General features: G+C 39.0%; 1 protein-coding gene across 8 annotated transcripts; it reads left to right on the top strand.

The window, feature by feature from the left end:
* The first annotated feature begins 271 nt into the window (after positions 1-271).
* Positions 272-19,369, top strand: LOC117531285. 8 transcript variants are annotated; one of them, XM_034194314.1, is made up of 8 exons: positions 272-593; positions 2,287-4,380; positions 4,700-4,745; positions 5,609-5,770; positions 9,638-9,760; positions 9,844-9,948; positions 18,238-18,306; positions 18,661-19,369. In XM_034194314.1, exons 2-7 carry the CDS (start codon positions 2,314-2,316, stop codon positions 18,282-18,284), a joined length of 2,550 nt encoding a protein of 849 aa, XP_034050205.1. In that variant the 5' UTR covers positions 272-593; positions 2,287-2,313; the 3' UTR covers positions 18,285-18,306; positions 18,661-19,369. The 8 variants fall into 8 exon arrangements, 7 of the variants coding, with proteins under 7 accessions (XP_034050205.1, XP_034050206.1, XP_034050207.1 ...); XM_034194312.1 differs by lacking the exon at positions 18,238-18,306 and adding an exon at positions 17,547-17,618 and having other exon boundaries at positions 274-593; positions 5,621-5,770; XM_034194309.1 differs by lacking the exon at positions 18,238-18,306 and adding an exon at positions 17,547-17,618 and having other exon boundaries at positions 274-593.
* Positions 19,370-21,039: the final 1,670 nt, after the last annotated feature.

The following is a 21,039-nucleotide window of genomic DNA, read 5'->3' as shown; positions in this document are numbered from 1 at the left end:
TTATATTTGACATATTTGCTCCATGTTTAGAATAATATTATGCCTTCAGCAAAGAGCCTCAAAGATCAGTGAAGTTTATGTTTTTGGGCCTTTTTTCACAGAGTAAGCATATGCTTTCTTTTATTTTGCTTTTTAACATGTAAATATGGCTTAGAATAACACAAAAACATAATAAAACATAAAACCTTTTTCATTGTGGTCTTCAAAAACTACAAACAAAATGTACATTGAAAAAAAAAACTAAATATTTCTTACAGAAATTATCATACAACCAATGACCAAACAAATCTTAAATGGGTCTTAAGAGTCCATATAAAGGTTAAAGTATTTTAAGGAGACAATACTATTGCAAACGACAATATAAATCAAAAAATGAACTCGAGAACAGATTGAGTTAAACTTTACTCTGCTAGATAATCTGTAGGTGGCGGTGTGGTTATGGTGAAGTCTTTGTTTACGAGGTAAAGTACAGGAAGAAGTCAGTCATCATCCGTGATTGGTCGTTTTTGTCCAATGAACGGGAAACGTGAAAATTCAAAGTACCTCGAGTTAAAAAGACGTTTTCAAGTTGTTTATCAACGGTCGTTTAGACGGTAAGTTGTGTATCTCTTCTTCAATAAGTTAACATTAGCTTTCAAGAGCTTCCTTAAAAAAAAAAAAAAACACACCTTTTCAAACAAAATATAAAAACGCCAATATGTATAGATATTTATTTTGCTGCCATATTATGGTTGCTAGTGAGTTTATTATAGACAAAGTGTCGTTTTATGTGTAATTAACTGAAGCTAATGTTTTTTGGATCCCGTCTCCAGTGCTTCGGTTCGAATTTTGTCCCTGTTACAGGTTTTTGTCACGAGCCGGTGTTTGTCGAAGTGGCAGATGTTGAAAACATGACGATAAGGCAACTGTCGTTATCATTATGTCATTATCAGAATGTTAATATTGTCTCCCTTTATTTATTTACCTGCCGTCATGGATACAGTATAAAACAAATTTTGACTTTATTGTCATTGTATGTACTTAAGCAAAATTAAACTTGCTACTTTATGGTGCAAACAGACAAAACACAGAACATTAACAAAGACACAATGGATTAAATTAGCCAAAAAAGAATATGAGTTATGATTATTTTTAAGGCAGTTTATATAATAAGTACTGTGGTTTGCATACTTATCATTAGCAATGGCATTATTATTACCACCTCTGTCTGTCTGTTTGTCAGCAGGATAACTCAAAAAGTTTTGAACGGACTTTGATGAAATTTTGTGGAGTGGTTGGAAATGACAAGAGGAACAAGTGATTAAATTTTAGTGGTGATTCGGATCACGATGCTAACGCGTTAGCATGTCTATGGCATTTTCAATGTTAAAAATTAGCATTAAGCAGTTGCAGCTGTCATCACGTTCGGGTGCATTTGTTTTCAAATTGTAATATTTCTTAAATTAGTTTTTGTTTATATATTAATAATCTAATGATTATTATATACAATTTTAGAGAAAGAGACAAAAAGAAATAGATCACCGTGCCAAGGAGGGAATCTCTTTAGGGTCAGTGACCCTATGGCCTTGTTTAGAGAAGTGTTTCATAAATGTTAAAAAATTCATATATTTGCAGTTTAGTTGAATAATAAATTGAATTTTGTCTCTTATTTGTTTTTGTCTATAAGCACATGCAATATCAATATCAGTGCTCAGATGACAGTAGCTTCTGGGAAAGGTGCAAGTTGCAACAAACTGTGATGCCAAGCGCTAAGGATACATGCTATCCAGTCACGGCAGATGAAACTTTTTTTACTACTGAGCAAACATCATTGTTAGACTTTTTTAGGTTCAATGATTCCACAGCGTGTAGATGTTATGGCGTCAGTGACCCCATGGCCTTGGCGGAGGTTTGCACTCTCTGAGTGCTTCTAGTTATTATTATTATTATTAAAGGGTCAAGAATCGCCATCATGTTATTTAAGCATATTGTCCTGCGCTGTTATTTTATTCTCAATTTACTTTAGAAAAAGCTCTTACTAAGATACCAGCATGGAAAGTTTTTGGATTCTTTTCATGTGTGAATATTTCAAATCTTCCATAATTGTTTGTTTGCTTATCTGTGCAATTTTGTCTATTTATTTGTTTGCATCATGTTATTTGTATGGTCGTTTTGTTTTTATTTATTTTATTTTTTGGAATGAAATAGCCATAGGTGCTGATATGTCATTAAACCGCAGGTACTACAATTGGTTGTTTGGACAGTACATTCAGATAAATAATAACAGATGTACTGTGTGATCCTCAGATTCATTCTCCATAGAACTCTGGGCCTATGGAGGGCTCTAACCCTGGGGAAGCTGACAATGAAAGGATTATATCCAGACATGAATTAATCAAGGACATTCTACACTCAAACCTGAAACCAACAGGTTCTCTGGCTGATGTGAATGCTGCTTGTCAAATGTCCTGCTCTCGGAATAATATGCTGGTTCCTCCTTCCATAATTTTTTCCACTCCTACAACAAACAACGGAGCTGATGTTCAGAATAACTCAGAATTCTCGAATAGACATATTGCCCAACCAGTAAATCACCTGGAGTGTACTCAGTTCTGGCTGCAAGATGAAGTCCTTCCAGAGATTACTTTTTGTGATGTAACTATGGATTGCTCTGTACTGCAGAGTAGCAATGCAGTTACCTCTCCTATGTCTACAAAACAAAGTAAAGCAGAGAAAGCTGGTGATGAACATTCAGACTTTGAGAAGAAACCTTCTTTAACCTCAGCACTGGAGAACACATCGGTGGTCGATCCAAAATTGGGGAACACCACCAAGGACTCTGTATGCCTCACAGCTTCTTTGCAAGTAACTGAGGATATTTATACAGTCAGCAATGAGGGAGATAATGAGACTTTAACAGAGAGTAGTGTAAAAAACACAGTGAAGACCAGTGGATCAGTTGTGATTCAAAGCCCAGCTGAACCCTCACTGGATGAACATCCTAAAAATGTTACTCGTGACATTAGTTCCTCTATTGACAAATCTTCACAGTTTGGTCTATCACAGTCCTCTACTTCTGATATGGATTCCAAAAATTGCCCAAATAATTGCACCTATGACCTTGAGGATGAACCAATGGAGAACTCCAATCCCAATGGACTTAATAATGAAGAAGCGCCGTCAAAGCCCAATCCTGATTTTGCTGACAAGGTGCCACAACCAAGCCGACACCCAGCTGAGTCCCTGACTGATTTAAACACTTCTGCTCCAGCAACCTGTCTTCAGAATACGACGCTGGCTCTACACAAAACAAATGCTGTTTCTGCAGGAGAGAGTGATGCTAAACATCAGGACACTTTAGATTTCTCCAGTCAGCCTTGTGATCAGCCATGTGGTGACACAGATGCTCCCACACTTGAACTAAATGAGCAGTCTTGCCCAGAGAGCTGTGATTCCACAGTGCCACTGACGAGTAGTGGGGCGATATCCTCTTTATCTACAACAATGAACGCTGCCGACACCTCTCCTGGTATTAATCAGGATAACGTGGCTACAAAGACAAGCGATGTTGTCCAGAACAGCACTTTTGATCTCGAGAAATCCAATGGTAATAACAATTTAGAACCTTCTTGTGTTACAAGCACTGGCCTCCATAATAACAGTTCTGATACAAAATCTCTTAGTGTTACAATAACTCTGTCCAAAACTGTCTCAGATTATTCTGGCCAGAACCCATTAAATGATGCCTCCTCCCCCAAGCCCTGTATCGTGACCATGAGCCCTAAAGGCGACAGTGATGAAGTCCACCCTCCTGAACTGTCAAAATATAATGAGACAACAGCTGATGTACTTTCTAGTAGTCAGGGAGTCGGCAGTGGCACAACAGCGAGTGGTTTGGAGACTAATCCTGTTAGAGCTTCTGGAGATGTTAGTGGTGAGACCAAGCAAAAGTCACAACCTGAGCTTCCTCCTAGGCTTTCTGATCTTTGGAGCACTCAAATCGTAGATGTGGAAAACGAGTCCAACACATTCACTTTGGATGACGCCCTAGACTTGAATTCTCACTGCCTGATTACATCTACACCTATGACTAACTGCAAGATTTTAAGCTCTGTTGTTGAACGAGAAGGGAACAAGCCCTCAGGGGTACAGAAAAAACTATACCACAATGAGCCTGCTGGTCATGCGCAGTTAGAAGGTCCGTCAAACATAATTGGTGACCAAAAGATGTTCTTGACACACCCAGCAGTTAAATCTCTGTTGCCTCCTTTGAAAGCTACATCAGAGATGTTGAAATACAAGCTGGTTCCCATGCACTTAGGAAGGACTGAACCCCTAACAAGACAGAGAGCCCAGGCAGAAGCTTTGAAAGGTGCTCCCGGTGTTAACACAACAAAGGGGGTAAGGTTTTAGTGTTTCTTTCTGACATGCAGGTGCACATGTACTGGTCAAAGGAACATAAGATCTCTAAGACCTTGTCATTTTTATCTGCTAATCCACTTTGTGTATATTGAAAAACTAAGAGAATGAAGATGAAAAACACGACCTGCATATCTGCTTGCACTACATGTCTGTAAGCGTGGATTTCAGTGTTACATTAAGAATATATTGATCATGATTATTTCAGTTACACTGAGGCATTAGGGAAACATACAGAAGAGTGGGGGGGGGGTTGTATATGGATTCTAAAATCCATATAAAATAAATTTGCTGTTTTTAGCCCACAGGAATACCGCGCTGCTACAACTTGCGTGCTGCAACAACAGGTAGGCTGTGTGCATGCTCATTTTAAATGGGTGTGGTTACTTAATAGCAGTGGTTCACAACTTTTTTTCCTTTGGAGATTTGTCTCTAAGAAAGGTTTAGATGCCCACAAGCCCGTGCAAATGACCACACACGGAGATCTCAAAAGAGTAAAGTGATTTCATTAGTTTTTGTTTCTGTTTCTCTCTCTTTGGTTCATCCAAAGAAGAACAATGGCCTTATGATCTTTTAATTACTATTGATGGTCCATTAAGTCAGTTATTTTTACTTGATATAGCATGTGTGCTTCTAATTTTGACAACCTCAGGGCAGACAAAACAAAACTTTGTGACCCCTGAAACACTTTATACATACAGTTTACTTACTTTACATATTATGTAAGCACACTTTAATTTTATTGTGAAAAATGTGGAATAATAATTGTGCTGTATTTGAAGTACACTCTAATCTTGATGTTTGGAGTCTGTTAATGTGTGCTTTGTTTTGCATATGTATATTTAACATTACTTTTGGGGAGGTGATGGTCTAGTTAAGCATTAGGCTTGAGACCAGAGGATCCTCGGTGCAAATCCCAGCCTGACCGTAAAATCACTAATGACCCTTGGTCAAGGTCCTTAATCCCCTAGTTTCTCCCGGTGTGTAGTGAGTACCCTGTATGGCAGCACCCTCACATCGAGGTGAATGTGAGGCATTATTGCAAAGCGATTTGCACATCTAATGCAGATGAAAAAGTGCTATATAAATGCAGTCAATTTACTTGATGGTTTTAATGTTGCCAGTTCAGTTCTATTCTTGTCTTGTTTTGGGGGGAGTGTACAATTGGACTGTCAGGTGATGGTGTGTGCACATACTGTACAATTCATAGTGTTCTTTCTAGTATCTAGAGTGCCTCATTCAGGATTGCAGAAACCGCAGTCGAGTGCCATACCATCAGCTTCACAAAGAGTCACACGAGGTCTCAAGCTGCCCTCAGCAAAATGTAATACGCAGGGTTCTCTGGGAGCTGCCAAGGCCCTTGGTCCTACAGGTATTCATACCCAGTATCAGACTACAGATCCTGTTTTTCATGGACTGTCCCCCTCCCTCCCACTTTAGTTTTGCACAATTGTACTGTAAACAGACAGGCACATGATTTGGCATGTTTTTTGCAAAGGTCTGTTCATGGTAAAATTTTGAAGTTAAAAGGAATTATGAATGAGAATAAATAAAATATTAAAGGATTACTAACCAAGTGTGAGGTCTGTACAGGAAAATATCAGACCTCGCGTTTGGTTAATAATTCATTTATTTTTTATATATATATATATATATATATATATTGAGAGAGAGAGAGAGTTGTATGTAAAGGTTTGGGCACCCCTGATGATTTCCATTATTTTCCTTTATAAATCATTGGTTGTCTGGATCAGCAGTTTCAGTTAAATATATAGCAGACAAACAGTGATATTTGAGAAGGGAAATGAAGTTCACAGGATTTACACAAAGTGTGCAATAATTCTTTAAACAAATAGGCAGGTGCATAAATTTGGGCACCCCAACAGAAAAAATACATCAATATTTAGTAGATCCTCCTTTTGCAGAAATAACAGCCTCTAAATGCTTCCTATAGCTTCCAGTGAGAGTCTGGATTCTGGTTGAAGGTATTTTGGACCATTCTTCTTTACAAAACATCTCAGGTTTGTTGGTTTCTGAGCATGAACAGCCCGTTTAACATCACACCACAGATTTTCAATAATATTCAGGTCTGGGGAATGAGATGGCCATTCCAGAATGCTGTTCTTGTTGCTCTGCATGAATGCCTTAGTAGATTTTGAGCAGTGTTTAAGGTCGTTGTCTTGTTGAAAGATCCAGCCCTGGCGCAACTTCAACTTTGTCACTGATTCATGAACATTGTTCTCAAGAATCTGCTGATATTGACTGGAATCCATGTGACCCTCAACTTTAACAAGATTCCCAGTATCTGCACTGGCCACACAGCCCCACAGCATGATGGAACCATCTCCAAATTTTACTGTAGGTAGCAAGTGTTTTTCTTGGAATGCTGTGTTCTTTTTCAGCCATGTATACCGCCCCTTGTTATGTCCAAATAACTCAGTTTTAGTTTCATCAGTCCACAGCACCTTTTTCCAAAATGAAGCTGGCTTGTCCAAATGTGCTTTAGCATACCTCAAGCGACTCTGTGGTATGGATGCAGAAAAGGCTTCCTCTGCATTACAGCATCTCTTTGTGCAAAGTGCGCTGTATAGTTGAATGATGCACAGAGACACTATCTGCAGCAAGATCATGTTGTGGGTCTTTGGAGCAGGTCTGTGGGTTGACTATGACTGTTCTCACCATCCTTCACTTCAGCTTATGTGAGATGTTTCTTGGCCTGCCACTTTGGGTCTTAAGTAGTACTGTGTCTGTGGTCTTCCATTTCATCACTCTGTTCCTCACAGTGGAAACTGACAGTTGAAATCTCTGAGATAGCTTTTTGTATCCTTCCCCTAAACCATGATGTTGAGCGATTTTTGTTTTCAGGTCATTTGAGAGTTGTTTAGAGGCTACCATGTTGCCACTTATTCGAAGAGATGCAAATAGGGGAAACATTTGCAAATTGACAACTTAAATACCATTTCTCATGATTGGATTCACCTGTCTAAGGAGGTCAAGGGTCAATGAGCTTACCACATCAATTTTGTGCTCCAATAACTAGTGCTAAATGTAGTCGAATCAATAAAATGACAAGGGTGCCCAAATTTATGCACCTGCCCAATTTTGTTTAAATAATTATTGCACTTTCTGTAAATACGAGAAACGTCTCAAATATCAGTGTGTTCATCTGCTGTATGATATACAGTAGTGTTCAGAATAATAGTAGTGCTATGTGACTAAAAAGATTAATCCAGGTTTTGAGTATATTTCTTATTGTTACATGGGGAAACAAGGTACCAGTAGATTCAGTAGATTCTCACAAATCTAACAAGCCCAAGCATTCATGATATGCACACTCTTAAGGCTATGAAATTGGGCTATTAGAAAAAAAAAGAAAAGGGGGTGTTCACAATAATAGTAGCATCTGCTGTTGATGCTACAAACTCAAAACTGTTATGTTCAAATTGCTTTTTTAGCAATCCTGTGACTCACTAAACTAGTATTTAGTTGTATAACCACAGTTTTTCATGATTTCTTCACATCTGCGAGGCATTCATTTTGTTGGTTTGGAACCAAGATTTTGCTCGGTTACTAGTGTGCTTGGGGTCATTGTCTTGTTGAAACACCCATTTCAAGGGCATGTCCTCTTCAGCATAAAGCAACATGATCTCTTCAAGTATTTTGACATATCCAAACTGATCCACGATACCTGGTATGCGATATATAGGCCCAACACCATAGTAGGAGAAACATGCCCATATCATGATGCTTGCACCACCATGCTTCACTGTCTTCACTGTGAACTGTGGCTTGAATTCAGAGTTTGGGGGTCATCTCACAAACTGTCTGCGCCCTTGAACCCCAAAAAAACAATTTTACTCTCATCAGTCCACAAAATATTCCTCCATTTTTCTTTAGGCCAGCTGATGTGTTCTTTGGCAAATTGTAACCTCTTCTGCACGTCTTTTATTTAACAGAGGGACTTTGCGGGGGATTCTTGCAAATAAATTAGCTTCACACAGGCATCTTCTAACTGTCACAGCACTTACAGGTAACTCCAGACTGTCTTTGATCATCCTGGAGCTGATCAGTGGGTGAGCCTTTGTCATTCTGGTTATTCTTCTATCCATTTTCATGGTTGTTTTCCGTTTTCTTCCACGCGTCTGTTTGTTTTTTTTTTTTTTTTTGTTTTGTTTTTGGTCCATTTGAAAGCATTGGAGATCATTGTAGATGAACAGCCTATAATTTTTTGCACCTGTGTATAGGTTTTCCCCTCTCCAGTCAAGTTTTTAATCAAACTACGCTGTTCTTCTAAACAATGTCTTGAACGTCCCATTTTCCTCAGGCTTTCAAAGAGAAAAGCATGTTCAACAGGTGCTGGCTTCCTCCTTACATAGGGGACACCTGATTCACACCTGTTTGTTCCACAAAATTGACGAACTCACTGACTGAATGCCACACTACTATTATTGTGAACACCCCCTTGACTTGGGGCTGCTTGCCTTCTAATGTTGTCATAGGTTTCTTTCAATTCGGAATCAAGCATTTCAACATCATCCATCATGTCACACAAGTCTTTTCCTGGGCATGCTTCCTTTAATCTTGTGCGTCTCTTACTTTAATTTTCCACTTCTACTTTTTTTTTTTTTACTAATAGCCCAATTTCATAGCCTTAAGAGTATACTATATATATAAAATATAATCAAAACCTGGATTAATCTTTTTAGTCACATAGCACTACTATTATTCTGAACACTACTGTATTTAACTGAAATTTCTGATCCAGAGATATTTATGGAGTATGTTCATGTCCGACTTGGTTTTTCTAAAGCTGTTTTTAGTTTTCTAGTTTGTAATGAGTCGAATACGCGATCTGGTACATGGTAACGGTCTGATGTGGGTGAATATCAGACTGGAAATCAGATAATCAGAGTGCGTGTACCGTTGTAGCCATATAATAAAATAGCTTATTTTTGTGTCTTTGTACAAAAACAGCTCCCAACACAGTGAACAGCACTACACAATTTAAAATATCAAAGATAAAGCTGGGTAAGAGTCTAGTTTAGTACCCTTAACTTCTGAATCATGACACTGGGGGGGTTACTAATTTTTAAGGTATGTGCAACTAGCATTTGTGCAAAAGATAAAAGATTATTGCAGCAGTTAACAAACCCTGTCGTTTACATACACAAGCTGATAAGACAGGCACCAGACACGTGTTCTGATAACTTAGAAGCCGCTCTTTATCTCGTGCTTTCAGAAGCTCCTAAAGCACTTGCCAATGCTGGAGCCTCAAAACTTCCCTGTGACCTCAGCAGATCTAAAGCCCTGAAACGACTTGCAACCAGCCAGATAGCTGTGCCTACTAAAGTCAAAAGAGATGGTAAAATAGGTTTATTTTTGGATTCTTTCATGTACTGTAATTAAAACAGACTGAAGCTGAATGCAAGCTAAACATATTTCCAGATGCTGTCGTTCCATCTGCTTCTTGTGAGCCGACTAGCAAAGCCTCAAACCTGAAACGGCTGTCAAACAACCAGAAAGCTGTCCTTGCTAAAGCCCAAAGCAATGGTAGGCTGCATTTCTATTACACTGATTTTTATCATCGTCAGTTAAAACAGAGTAAAATAGTAAAAAATCTGTTGAAGATTCTCAGTCATCCAAGTTGTAAATGTCTAGCTAGCAGTTTACTGAAAAGCATCTGGATTTCCAGCTTAGTGTTCATTGTATTTTGCTGCTCATCCAACTGGCTTCTTTGGGAATCAGTGAAGATGTTGATATACAGTAGAACCCTATAAGGCACAAGTTATAGGGCCTATCTTGACCATCTAAACCACATAGCGCACATGCATTTGGGGCAACTTTGCTATTTCCATGATGCGTAATCTGAGCACCAAATTAAAGCGCAGTGTGCAGAGAGCTTTTCAGTTAATTGCAGGTTAGTTAGTTAGTTAGTTTATTAAGATCCACACTAAAGATTAAAGATTTACTAAGGTATGTGTTGGGCTGTGTGCACTTGAGCCTGGTGCATTGACTGTTGTGTAGACCCCTGACTCAGTGGATGATTGTCTGTCACCTAAATGCGTTGTAGATTTGGTACTGAAACAGTGCGGGTGATTGGTGTAAAAACAACATTCTTCTTCACTCAGAAACAGACACTGACACTTGCAATGCCCATTAACCGTTTTTAATCACATGTCATGAAAACAAATATATAACTGTTGGAGACACTTTTCTGGAGGAGACAGCGTTGAGATGTCACGTTCTGAACTTTAACAGACAAGCTTTTCCTTGAATGCCATTTGCAAGAGTAGGGATGTTTAAGTTGTGTCCACATACAACCCCTGGCAAAAATTATGGAATCACCGGCCTCGGCGGATGTTCATTCAGTTGTTTAATTTTGTAGAAAAAAAAGCAAATCACAGACATGACACAAAACTAAAGTCATTTCAAATGGCAACTTTCTGGCTTTAGGAAACAAATCAAATCAATTTTATTTATATAGCGCCAAATTACAACAAACAGTTGCCCCAAGGCGCTTTATATTGCAAGGCAAAGCCATACAATAATTACGGAAAAACCCCAACGGTCAAAACGACCCCCTGTGAGCAAGCACTTGGCGACAGTGGGAAGGAAAAACTCCCTTTTAACAGGAAGAAACCTCCAGCAGAACCAGGCTCAGGGAGGGGCAGTCTTCTGCTGGGACTGGTTGGGGCTGAGGGAGAGAATCAGGAAAAAAGACATGCTGTGGAGGGGAGCAGAGATCAATGACTAATGATTAAATGCAGAGTGGTGCATACAGAGCAAAAAGAGAAACACACAGTGCATCATGGGAACCCCCCGGCAGTCTAAGTCTATAGCAGCATAAATAAGGGATGGTTCAGGGTCACCTGATCAGCCCTAACTATAAGCTTTAGCAAAAAGGAAAGTTTTAAGCCTAATCTTAAAAGTAGAGAGGGTGTCTGTCTCCCTGATCCAAATTGGGAGCTGGTTCCAGAGGAGAGGAGCCTGAAAGCTGAAGGCTCTGCCTCCCATTCTACTCTTACAAACCCTAGGAACTACAAGTAAGCCTGCAGTCTGAGAGCGAAGTGCTCTATTGGGGTGATATGGTACTAAGAGGTCCCTAAGATAACATGGGACCTGATTATTCAAAACCTTATAAGTAAGAAGAAGAATTTTAAATTCTATTCTAGAATTAACAGGAAGCCAATGAAGAGAGGCCAATATGGGTGAAATATGCTCTCTCCTTCTAGTCCCTGTCAGTACTCTAGCTGCAGCATTTTGAATTAACTGAAGGCTTTTCAGGGAACTTTTAGGACAACCTGATAATAATGAATTACAGTAGTCCAGCCTAGAGGAAATAAATGCATGAATTAGTTTTTCAGCATCACTCTGAGACAAGACCTTTGTAATTTTAGAGATATTGCGCAAATGCAAAAAAGCAGTCCTACATATTTGTTTAATATGCGCATTGAAAGACATATCCTAATCAAAAATGACTCCAAGATTTCTCACAGTATTACTAGAGGTCAGGGTAATGCCATCCAGAGTAGGGATCTGGTTAGACACCATGTTTCTAAGATTTGTGGGGCCAAGTACAATAACTTCAGTTTTATCTGAGTTTAAAAGCAGGAAATTAGTGGTCATCCATGTCTTTATGTCTGTAAAACAATCCTGCAGTTTAGCTAATCAGTGTGTGTCCTCTGGCTTCATGGATAGATAAAGCTGGGTATCATCTGCGTAACAATGAAAATTTAAGCAATGCTGTCTAATAATACTGCCTGAGGGAAGCATGTATAAAGTGAATAAAATTGGTCCTAGCACAGAACCTTGTGGAACTCCATAATTAACCTTAGTCTGTGAATAAGATTCCCCATTTACATGAACAAATTGTAATCTATTAGATAAATATGATTCAAACCACTGCAGCGCAGTGCCTTTAATACTTATAGCATGCTCTAATCTCTGTAATAAAATTTTATGGTCAACAGTATCAAAAGCAGCACTAAGGTCTAACAGAACAAGTACAGAGATGAGTCCACTGTCTGAGGCCATAAGAAGATCATTTGTAACCTTCACTAATGCTGTTTCTGTACTATGATGAATTCTAAACCCTGACTGAAACTCTTCAAATAGACCATTCCTGCAGATGATCAGTTAGCTGTTTTACAACTACCCTTTCAAGAATTTTTGAGAGAAAAGGAAGGTTGGAGATTGGCCTATAATTAGCTAAGATAGCTGGGTCAAGTGATGGCTTTTTAAGTAATGGTTTAATTACTGCCACCTTAAAAGCCTGTGGTACATAGCCAACTAATAAAGATAGATTGATCATATTTAAGACCGAAGCATTAATTAATGGTAGGGCTTCCTTGAGCAGCCTGGTAGGAATGGGGTCTAATAGACATGTTGATGGTTTGGAGGAAGTAACTAATGAAAGTAACTCAGACAGAACAATCGGAGAGAAAGAGTCTAACCAAATACCGGCATCACTGAAAGCAGCCAAAGAGAACGATATGTCTTTGGGATGGTTATGAGTAATTTTTTCTCTAATAGTTAAATTTTTATTAGCAAAGAAAGTCATGAAGTCATTACTAGTTAAAGTTAAAGGAATACTCAGCTCAATAGAGCTCTGACTCTTTGTCAGCCTGGCTACAGTGTTGAAAAGAAACCTGGGGTTGTTCTTATTTTCTTTAATTAGTGATGAGTAGTAAGATGTCCTAGCTTTACGGAGGGCTTTTTTTTATAGAGCAACAGACTCTTTTTCCAGGCTAAGTGAAGATCTTCTAAATTAGTGAGACGCCATTTCCTCTCCAACTTACGGGTTATCTGCTTTAAGCTGCGAGTTTGTGAGTTATACCACGGAGTCAGGCACTTCTGATTTAAGGTTCTCTTTTTCAGAGGAGCTACAGCATCCAAAGTTGTCCTCAAAGAGGATATAAAACTCTTGACGAGATAATCTATCTCACTCACAGAGTTTAGGTAGCTACTCTGCCCTGTGTTGGTATATGGCATTGGAGAACATAAAGAAGGAATCATATCCTTAAACCTAGTTACAGCGCTTTCTGAAAGACTTCTAGTGTAATGAAACTTATTCCCCACTGCTGGGTAGTCCATCAGAGTAAATGTTATTAAGAAATGATCAGACAGAAGGGAGTTTTCAGGGAATACTGTTAAGTCTTCAATTTCCATACCATAAGTCAGAACAAGATCTAATATATGATTAAAGTGGTGGGTGGACTCATTTACATTTTGAGCAAAGCCATTCGAGTCTAACAATAGATTAAATGCAGTGTTGAGGCTGTCATTCTCAGCATCTGTTTGGATGTTAAAATCGCCCACTATAATTATCTTATCTGAGCTAAGCACTAAGTCAGACAAAAGGTCTGAAAATTCACAGAGAAACTCACAGTAATGACCATGTGGACAATAGATAATAACAAATAAAACTGGTTTTTGGGACTTCCAATTTGGATGGACAAGACTAAGAGTCAAGCTTTCAAATGAATTACAGCTGTGTCTGGGTTTTTGATTAATTAATAAGCTGGAGTGGAAGATTGCTGCTAATGCTCTGCCTCGGCCCGTGCTACGAACGTTCTGACAGTTAGTGTGACTCGGGGGTGTTGACTCATTTAAACTAACATATTCATCCTGCTGTAACCAGGTTTCTGTAAGGCAGAATAAATCAATATGTTGATCAATTATTATATTATTTACTAACAGGGACTTAGAAGAGAGAGATCTAATGTTTAATAGACCACATTTAACTGTTTTAGTCTGTGGTGGAGTTGAAGGTGCTATATTATTTTTTCTTTTTGAATTTTTATGCTTAAATAGATTTTTGCTGGTTATTGGTGGTCTGGGAGCAGGCACCGTCTCTACGGAGATGGGGTAATGAAGGGATGGCAGGGGGAGAGAAGCTGCAGAGAGGTGTGTAAGACTACAACTCTGCTTCCTGGTCCCAACCCTGGATAGTCACGGTTTGGAGGATTTAAGAAAATTGGCCAGATTTCTAGAAATGAGAGCTGGTCCATCCAAAGTGGGATGGATGCCGTCTCTCCTAACAAGACCAGGTTTTCCCCAGAAGCTTTGCCAATTATCTATGAAGCCCACCTCATTTTAAACATGTCACTCCCGGTCCTATTGGAGAGGGGCCCAGAGAAAACTACAGAGTCCGACATTGTTTTTGCAAAGTTACACACCAATTCAATGTTAATTTTAGTGACCTCCGATTGGCATAACCGGGTGTCATTACTGCCGACGTGAATTACAATCTTACCAAATTTACGCTTAGCCTTAGCCAGCAGTTTCAAATTTCCTTCAATGTCGCCTGCTCTGGCCCCGGAAGACAATTGACTATGGTTGCTGGTGTCGCTAACTTCACATTTCTCAAAACAGAGTCGCCAATAACCAGAGTTTGTTCCTCGGCGGGTGTGTCGCCGAGTGGGGAAAAACGGTTAGAGATGTGAACGGGTTGGCGGTGTACACGGGGCTTGTGTTTAGGACTACGCTTCCTCCTCACAGTCACCCAGTCGGCCTGCTTTCCCGGCTGCTCGGGATCTGCCGGAGGGGAACTAACGGCGGCTAAGCTACCTTGGTCCGCACCAACTACAGGGGCCTGGCTAGTTGTAGGATTTTCCAAGGTGCGGCGCCGAGTCTCCAATTCGCCCAGCCTGGCCTCCAAAGCTATGAATAAGCTACACTTATTACAAGTACCATTACTGCTAAAGGAGGCCGAGGAATAACTAAACATTTCACACCCAGAGCAGAAAAGTGCAGGAGAGACAGGAGAAGCCGCCATGCTAAACCGGCTAAGAGCTAGTAGCTGCGCTAAGATAGCGGATTCCTAAAAACACACAAAGTGAATAATGTGTAAATAATTTAGAGGTGATTCAGCAGAGGGAGTGCTTTAGTTAAGGCACGTGAAGATTACACTGTGAAACAAATCGTTATCTAATTATCTAGATCAATCTAACTATGCAGATTAAACAGCTAACAGATACAGCAAAACACTGCTGTGCTCGGAACAGGAAGTGATACAATACTGCAGTGAGAGCCAACCACCAGTAGAGGCAAGCAAGACAAAAACACTATAAGAAATCAGGAAAAAAAAAAATTGTGGCAGTCAGTAACGGTTACTTTTTTAGACCAATCAGAAGGAAAAAAATATGGAATCACTCAATTCTGAGGAAAAAATTATGGAATCATGAAAAACAAAAGAACGCTCCAACACATCAGTAGTATTTTGTTGCACCACCTCTGGCTTTTATAACAGCTTGCAGTCTCTGAGGCATGGACTTAATGCGTGACAAACAGTACTCTTCATCAATCTGGCTCCACCTTTCTCTGATTGCTGTTGCCAGATCAGCTTTGCAGGTTGGAGCCTTGTCATGGACCATTTTCTTCAACTTCCACCAAAGATTTTCAATTGGATTAAGATCCGGACTATTTGCAGGCCATGACATTGACCCTATGTGTCTTTTTGCAAGGAATGTTTTCACAGTTTCTGCTCTATGGCAAGATGCATTATCATCTTGAAAAATGATTTCATCATCCCCAAACATCCTTTCAATTGATGGGATAAGAAAAGTATCCAAAATATCAACATAAACTTGTGCATTTATTGATGATGTAATGACAGCCATCTCCCCAGTGCCTTTACCTGACATGCAGCCCCATATCATCAATGACTGTGGAAATTTACATGTTCTCTTCAGGCAGTCATCTTTATAAATCTCATTGGAACGGCACCAAACAAAAGTTCCAGCATCATCACCTTGCCCAGTGCAGATTCGAGATTCATCACTGAATATGACTTTCATCCAGTCATCCACAGTCCACTATTGCTTTTCCTTAGCCCATTGTAACCTTGTTTTTTTCTGTTTAGGTGTTAATGATGGCTTTCGTTTAGCTTTTCTGTATGTAAATCCCATTTCCTTTAGGCGGTTTCTTACAGTTTGGTCACAGACGTTGACTCCAGTTTCCTCCCATTCGTTCCTCATTTGTTTTGTTGTGCATTTTTGATTTTTGAGACATATTGCTTTAAGTTTTCTGTCTTGACGCTTTGATGTCTTCCTTGGTCTACCAGTATGTTTGCCTTTAACAACCTTCCCATGTTGTTTGTATTTGGTCCAGAGTTTAGACACAGCTGACTGTGAACAACCAACATCTTTTGCAGCATTGCGTGATGATTTACCCTCTTTTAAGAGTTTGATAATCCTCTCCTTTGTTTCAATTGACATCTCTCATGTTGGAGCCATGAGTCATGTCAGTCCACTTGGTGCAACAGCTCTCCAAGGTGTGATCACTCATTTTTAGATGCAGACTAACGAGCAGATCTGATTTGATGCAGGTGTTAGTTTTGGGGATGAAAATTTACAGGGTGATTCCATAATTTATTCCTCAGAATTGAGTGAGTCCATATTTTTTTTTTTCCCTCTGCTTGGTCTAAAAAAGTAGCCGTTACTGATTGCCACAACTTTTTTTTCTTGATTTCTTATAGTGTTTCTTAAAGCCAGAAAGTTGCCATTTGAAATTACTTTAGTTTTGTGTCATGTCTGTGATCTGCTTTTTTTTCTACAAAATTAAACAACTGAATGAACATCCTCCGAGGACGGTGATTCCATAATTTTTGCCAGGGGTTGTAGTATCACATGACATGTAACAGCCATTTGAAATACAGGACAATGACTAAAACTTGAACTCAGTCATGTGGGTGGTGACTGAACTGATATGTGATTGTGGATCACAGCCAGTCATAAACAAGGTGGTAAATGGCGCTTCCACAGAGAGAAAAGCCTGACCTGTTTTATGTGTTTCCTGCAGGGCAGCAGTTACGTGCTACTTATGTACCTCTAAAAGTCTTGTAGAAGTTAAATGTTTGCTGCCAAGTCTTTGTTTTTAATCTTTATTCCAGACTGACTTATGCATTAGTCCATAGCTGCAGAGAAAGAATGAATTAATGGAAATTTGACACAAAACTATTTTTAAAGTAACATGTGATAAATATCTTTACATTGATCAAAAAGATAATCAGTCTATTGATGATGAAAATGGTTATTAGTTGCAGCTTTGTTTCAAAGGAAGAGGTTGCCCTCACTTTTCCAATAATAAAACAAGAATACGTAAGATGATGACTTCCTGTTATTGTAATGATACAACTTCCATTGCAGGGTGTGCCAAATGTCACACACTTCAAGAGCAGCTCAAAGTGCAGTCAGATGAAATAAAAAGACTGAAAGAAGGTATTCTTCATTAATCTTTTTATTATGTCCAACCTGCAGAGATTTTAGGATTGCTCTAATATCAAGTTAAAAAAATAGTGTTTGACACGTCGTTCAAGTCCAACCCTCCTCCTTCAGATAAGTTTCCAGTTAATCAAAAAACCTCCAAATGTTGCATGTGAGATTAGGTATATTCTGTCCCAGGTTTATCTTTAAATGCAGCTTAATTTATATAATGCAAAATCACAAAATGTCACAGTGGGGTTTTTATTGTGAACACATGTTGTTTTGGGGAGTGTGATTTCTTCTCATGTCATAACTGAAGAATATATTGGAGAGATTTGAGTATTTGTTTTTTTTTTTATTACTTTATATTTTAAATAGTAACATTAATCATTTTTAAAATTAGTATATTTCTCATGTCTTTTTAAAGCATATATATTATAATAGCCAAGTGGCTTCTGTGCGCGTGTATATAACTTCAATTACGGACAAACTGGGAGAGCTGACGTGTCGTTTGGTATGCTTATGTACTTTTGCATTAAGGATGAATGCTGCCAAAACGTAATGTTGATAGGACTAATATTTTTGGAGAAAATGTGCCTCTCTACTCTGATTAGCTGTCACCATGTATTCTCAGCATCCGTCACGCAAGTCGGGGTGGGATCTATGGCGTCCCTATCGTAGACCACATGTATGGGTGGCTACTGTAAGTAGCTCAAGGCAATCTTGTTCTTTTCAAATTTTCCCCTTCAGGGGAAGAATTTTATGTTTTTGTTTTTTTGTTTGTTTGTTTTGTTTTTCTAGATAATGCTAATTTTCTTCCTCTTGGCAGCACCATATTATGAATCCTCTATTTAAAGGCTAATAAATAAAATTTGTGGTGCCAAACAGAATGTATTTTTATGACGTAAATCCTTCAAAATCAAGGCCATACAGCTTGATATTCCAGCAATCTAACTTTTCACATTTGGTGTTTTCTTGATGTATTGTTAAATAAAATAAATACATTTTCTGTGTTACTAATGCAGTTCTGTACATTTCTTGTTTTTTTCCTCCATAGAGCTACTCAAGAAAAACTTGTGACAGCATTTAATTTGAGTTCATACCTCTACCGGTGGCCAAGAGTCTTCTCAAGGATCCAACTCTCGACCATTCTGGGACATGAGTTTTACATTGGATGCGAATAGAGATACCAATAAAGAAATTTTCAAAATAAATAAATGCAGAATGTGTAGTAGCTTTTAATTTATTGCTTTACAAACCTAAAATAAAAAAAACTGTGTGAAAAGTCAAAGATGTTACATTTAGTGATTATGAATACCTTGGTACCAATCCAGGCATCAGAGCTTTTGTTGTTTTCTATTAGCTTTGTGAAATCTCATCCTTTCCTGTTTCCTTTGCACTAAGACACTCCAGCAGTCAGACACCACGTTTCTGCTGTGCCTGTGACAACACCGCTGGGGACGAGAGAGGACAAGAGAGCAGAAATGCAGCAGGCTGCATCAGATTGGCAGAGAAGAGTGTTGCACAATAACTTTAGTGCCCGTTTCATACTGTCTGCATTGCACAACAACACCGTAATTTAAACTTTCATGTACGAGGGCAGGCTGAAAAGTTCTGAGGCTCACTATAATGCAGAATTAGCAACAGCAGGATGCTGATGCTAATTCTGCTATGATTCTGATGTGATAATGTCATGGCACTTCTACGGCCTTTGTTAAAAGTTTAACAAGTGTGTTTTGTATGTAAATTGAGTAATGCAATAAACTGAAGGCTAACATTGATCCGATATATTGGCAGCATTGTTTTATAGCAATAGTTGGCTGTGCCAAATGTAAAACTTGCAACTGGTTAAAGATTATTTAAAAAAAAAAATTGAGGCAGAATGAACCACATTTGCCTTGCATAACTACATCAGTTTTTCTAACTAATTAAAGCTGCATTGTCCAATGTATTCTGCAACAATGACCCTGGACGTACAACCAAAGTCTTATGACTTGTTTGCATCTCTTTGGTCATCCCAGTGTGACTTGATAATTTTGAGCTCAGGGTCTGTCAGGGCCACACCATCTCTTCCACTCTTTCACTAAACATGAAGCTTTTGTGAAGGCCTATATGTCACCCCTCGGCTGCTGTGCACCTGGCACTACCATCCTTACTACATACAAAGAAGTCCAGGCTTCTCTTTTGTGATACCCCCAATGGTGGAACAAGCTGCCAAATGTTATAAGCAGGTGTGTCCCTCTCTACCTTCCAGAACCTCTTGAAAACCCAGCTCTTGAGAATCTCTCTTCAAACATCTCTCAGAAACCTAACACCTAAATCACATTTACCGCCTGCTCTTCTCTTCCTTTTATTGCTTACATATTTGCACCATAACTTTGTGGATCGTATATGTATGTAAAGATGGTATTTTTGTCATTATGCTGAAATCTCTCCTTTAAACTATATGATGGAGTCCCACTCGAAGTGTTGATTGTGATTCCTCACTTGTAAATCGCTTTGGATAAATTCATGTAAAGCCCAAGTATGTAGGATTTATGGATGTTTATTATTACAAACAGAGCCATCTGTTCTTGGGTACTGAATTAATTACCCGCAACAAATTAATGTGCATTAAATTTAGAATGAGCCCTTCATATCTATGTGGCATGGAGGCCACCATGTTGATACACTAACCAAAAAAATGTCAAAATTATCTGTATTTTGCAGCCTGGCTGGAAGACAGGGAAACGATGGCGGCATAATGCAGCCTCACCACTAGATGACAATAAATCCAACACACTAGCTTTAAGTCCACAAAACTGGTTGCTATATGTTTACAACTATATACCTGCAGAGGGCCGTTAAAAACGTCTGCCTATCCTTATATCATCAGTTTTTTCCCCCAAGAAAAGTACATTTGCACATTGCTGTGAATCTCAAAATTACTAGATTATTAATAATTATTGCAACTACATTGCAATGCTATTGTTAAATATTCCAACTGCAGAATCAGTGTTTCAGTAGTTCTGGTTTGCCCACACCTTTTATTGACACCTTTTTCTTTTGAAGTCTGCACAGCACTGTCAGATCAGTTCCTCCTCCCAAAAAAGCCTCATCTAATCGTATAAACCAGTGTGTTGTTCACTGCATTCGGTGGGGTTTAATACAATTCTTAACCAGTAGGGGGCGACATGCTGTAATATGTTTTGTAGATCTCCTCTGCCTGGGACCATCCCCATGTTTTGCCAGTAGGGGGCGACATGATGTAATATGTTTTGTAGATCTGCGCTGCCTGGGACCATCCCCATGTTTTGCCAGTAGGGGGCGACATGCTGTAATATGTTTTGTAGATCTGCGCTGCCTGGGACCATCCCCATGTTTTGCCAGTAGGGGGCGAAATGCTGTAATATGTTTAGTAGATCTGCGCTGCCTGGGACCATCCCCATGTTTTGCC

Source organism: Thalassophryne amazonica, chromosome 18 (assembly GCF_902500255.1).
Source record: "Thalassophryne amazonica chromosome 18, fThaAma1.1, whole genome shotgun sequence".
Taxonomy (NCBI): Eukaryota; Metazoa; Chordata; class Actinopteri; order Batrachoidiformes; family Batrachoididae; genus Thalassophryne; species Thalassophryne amazonica.
Note: the sequence above shows the minus strand (reverse complement) of the source record. Positions and strands in the feature narration are given on the sequence as shown.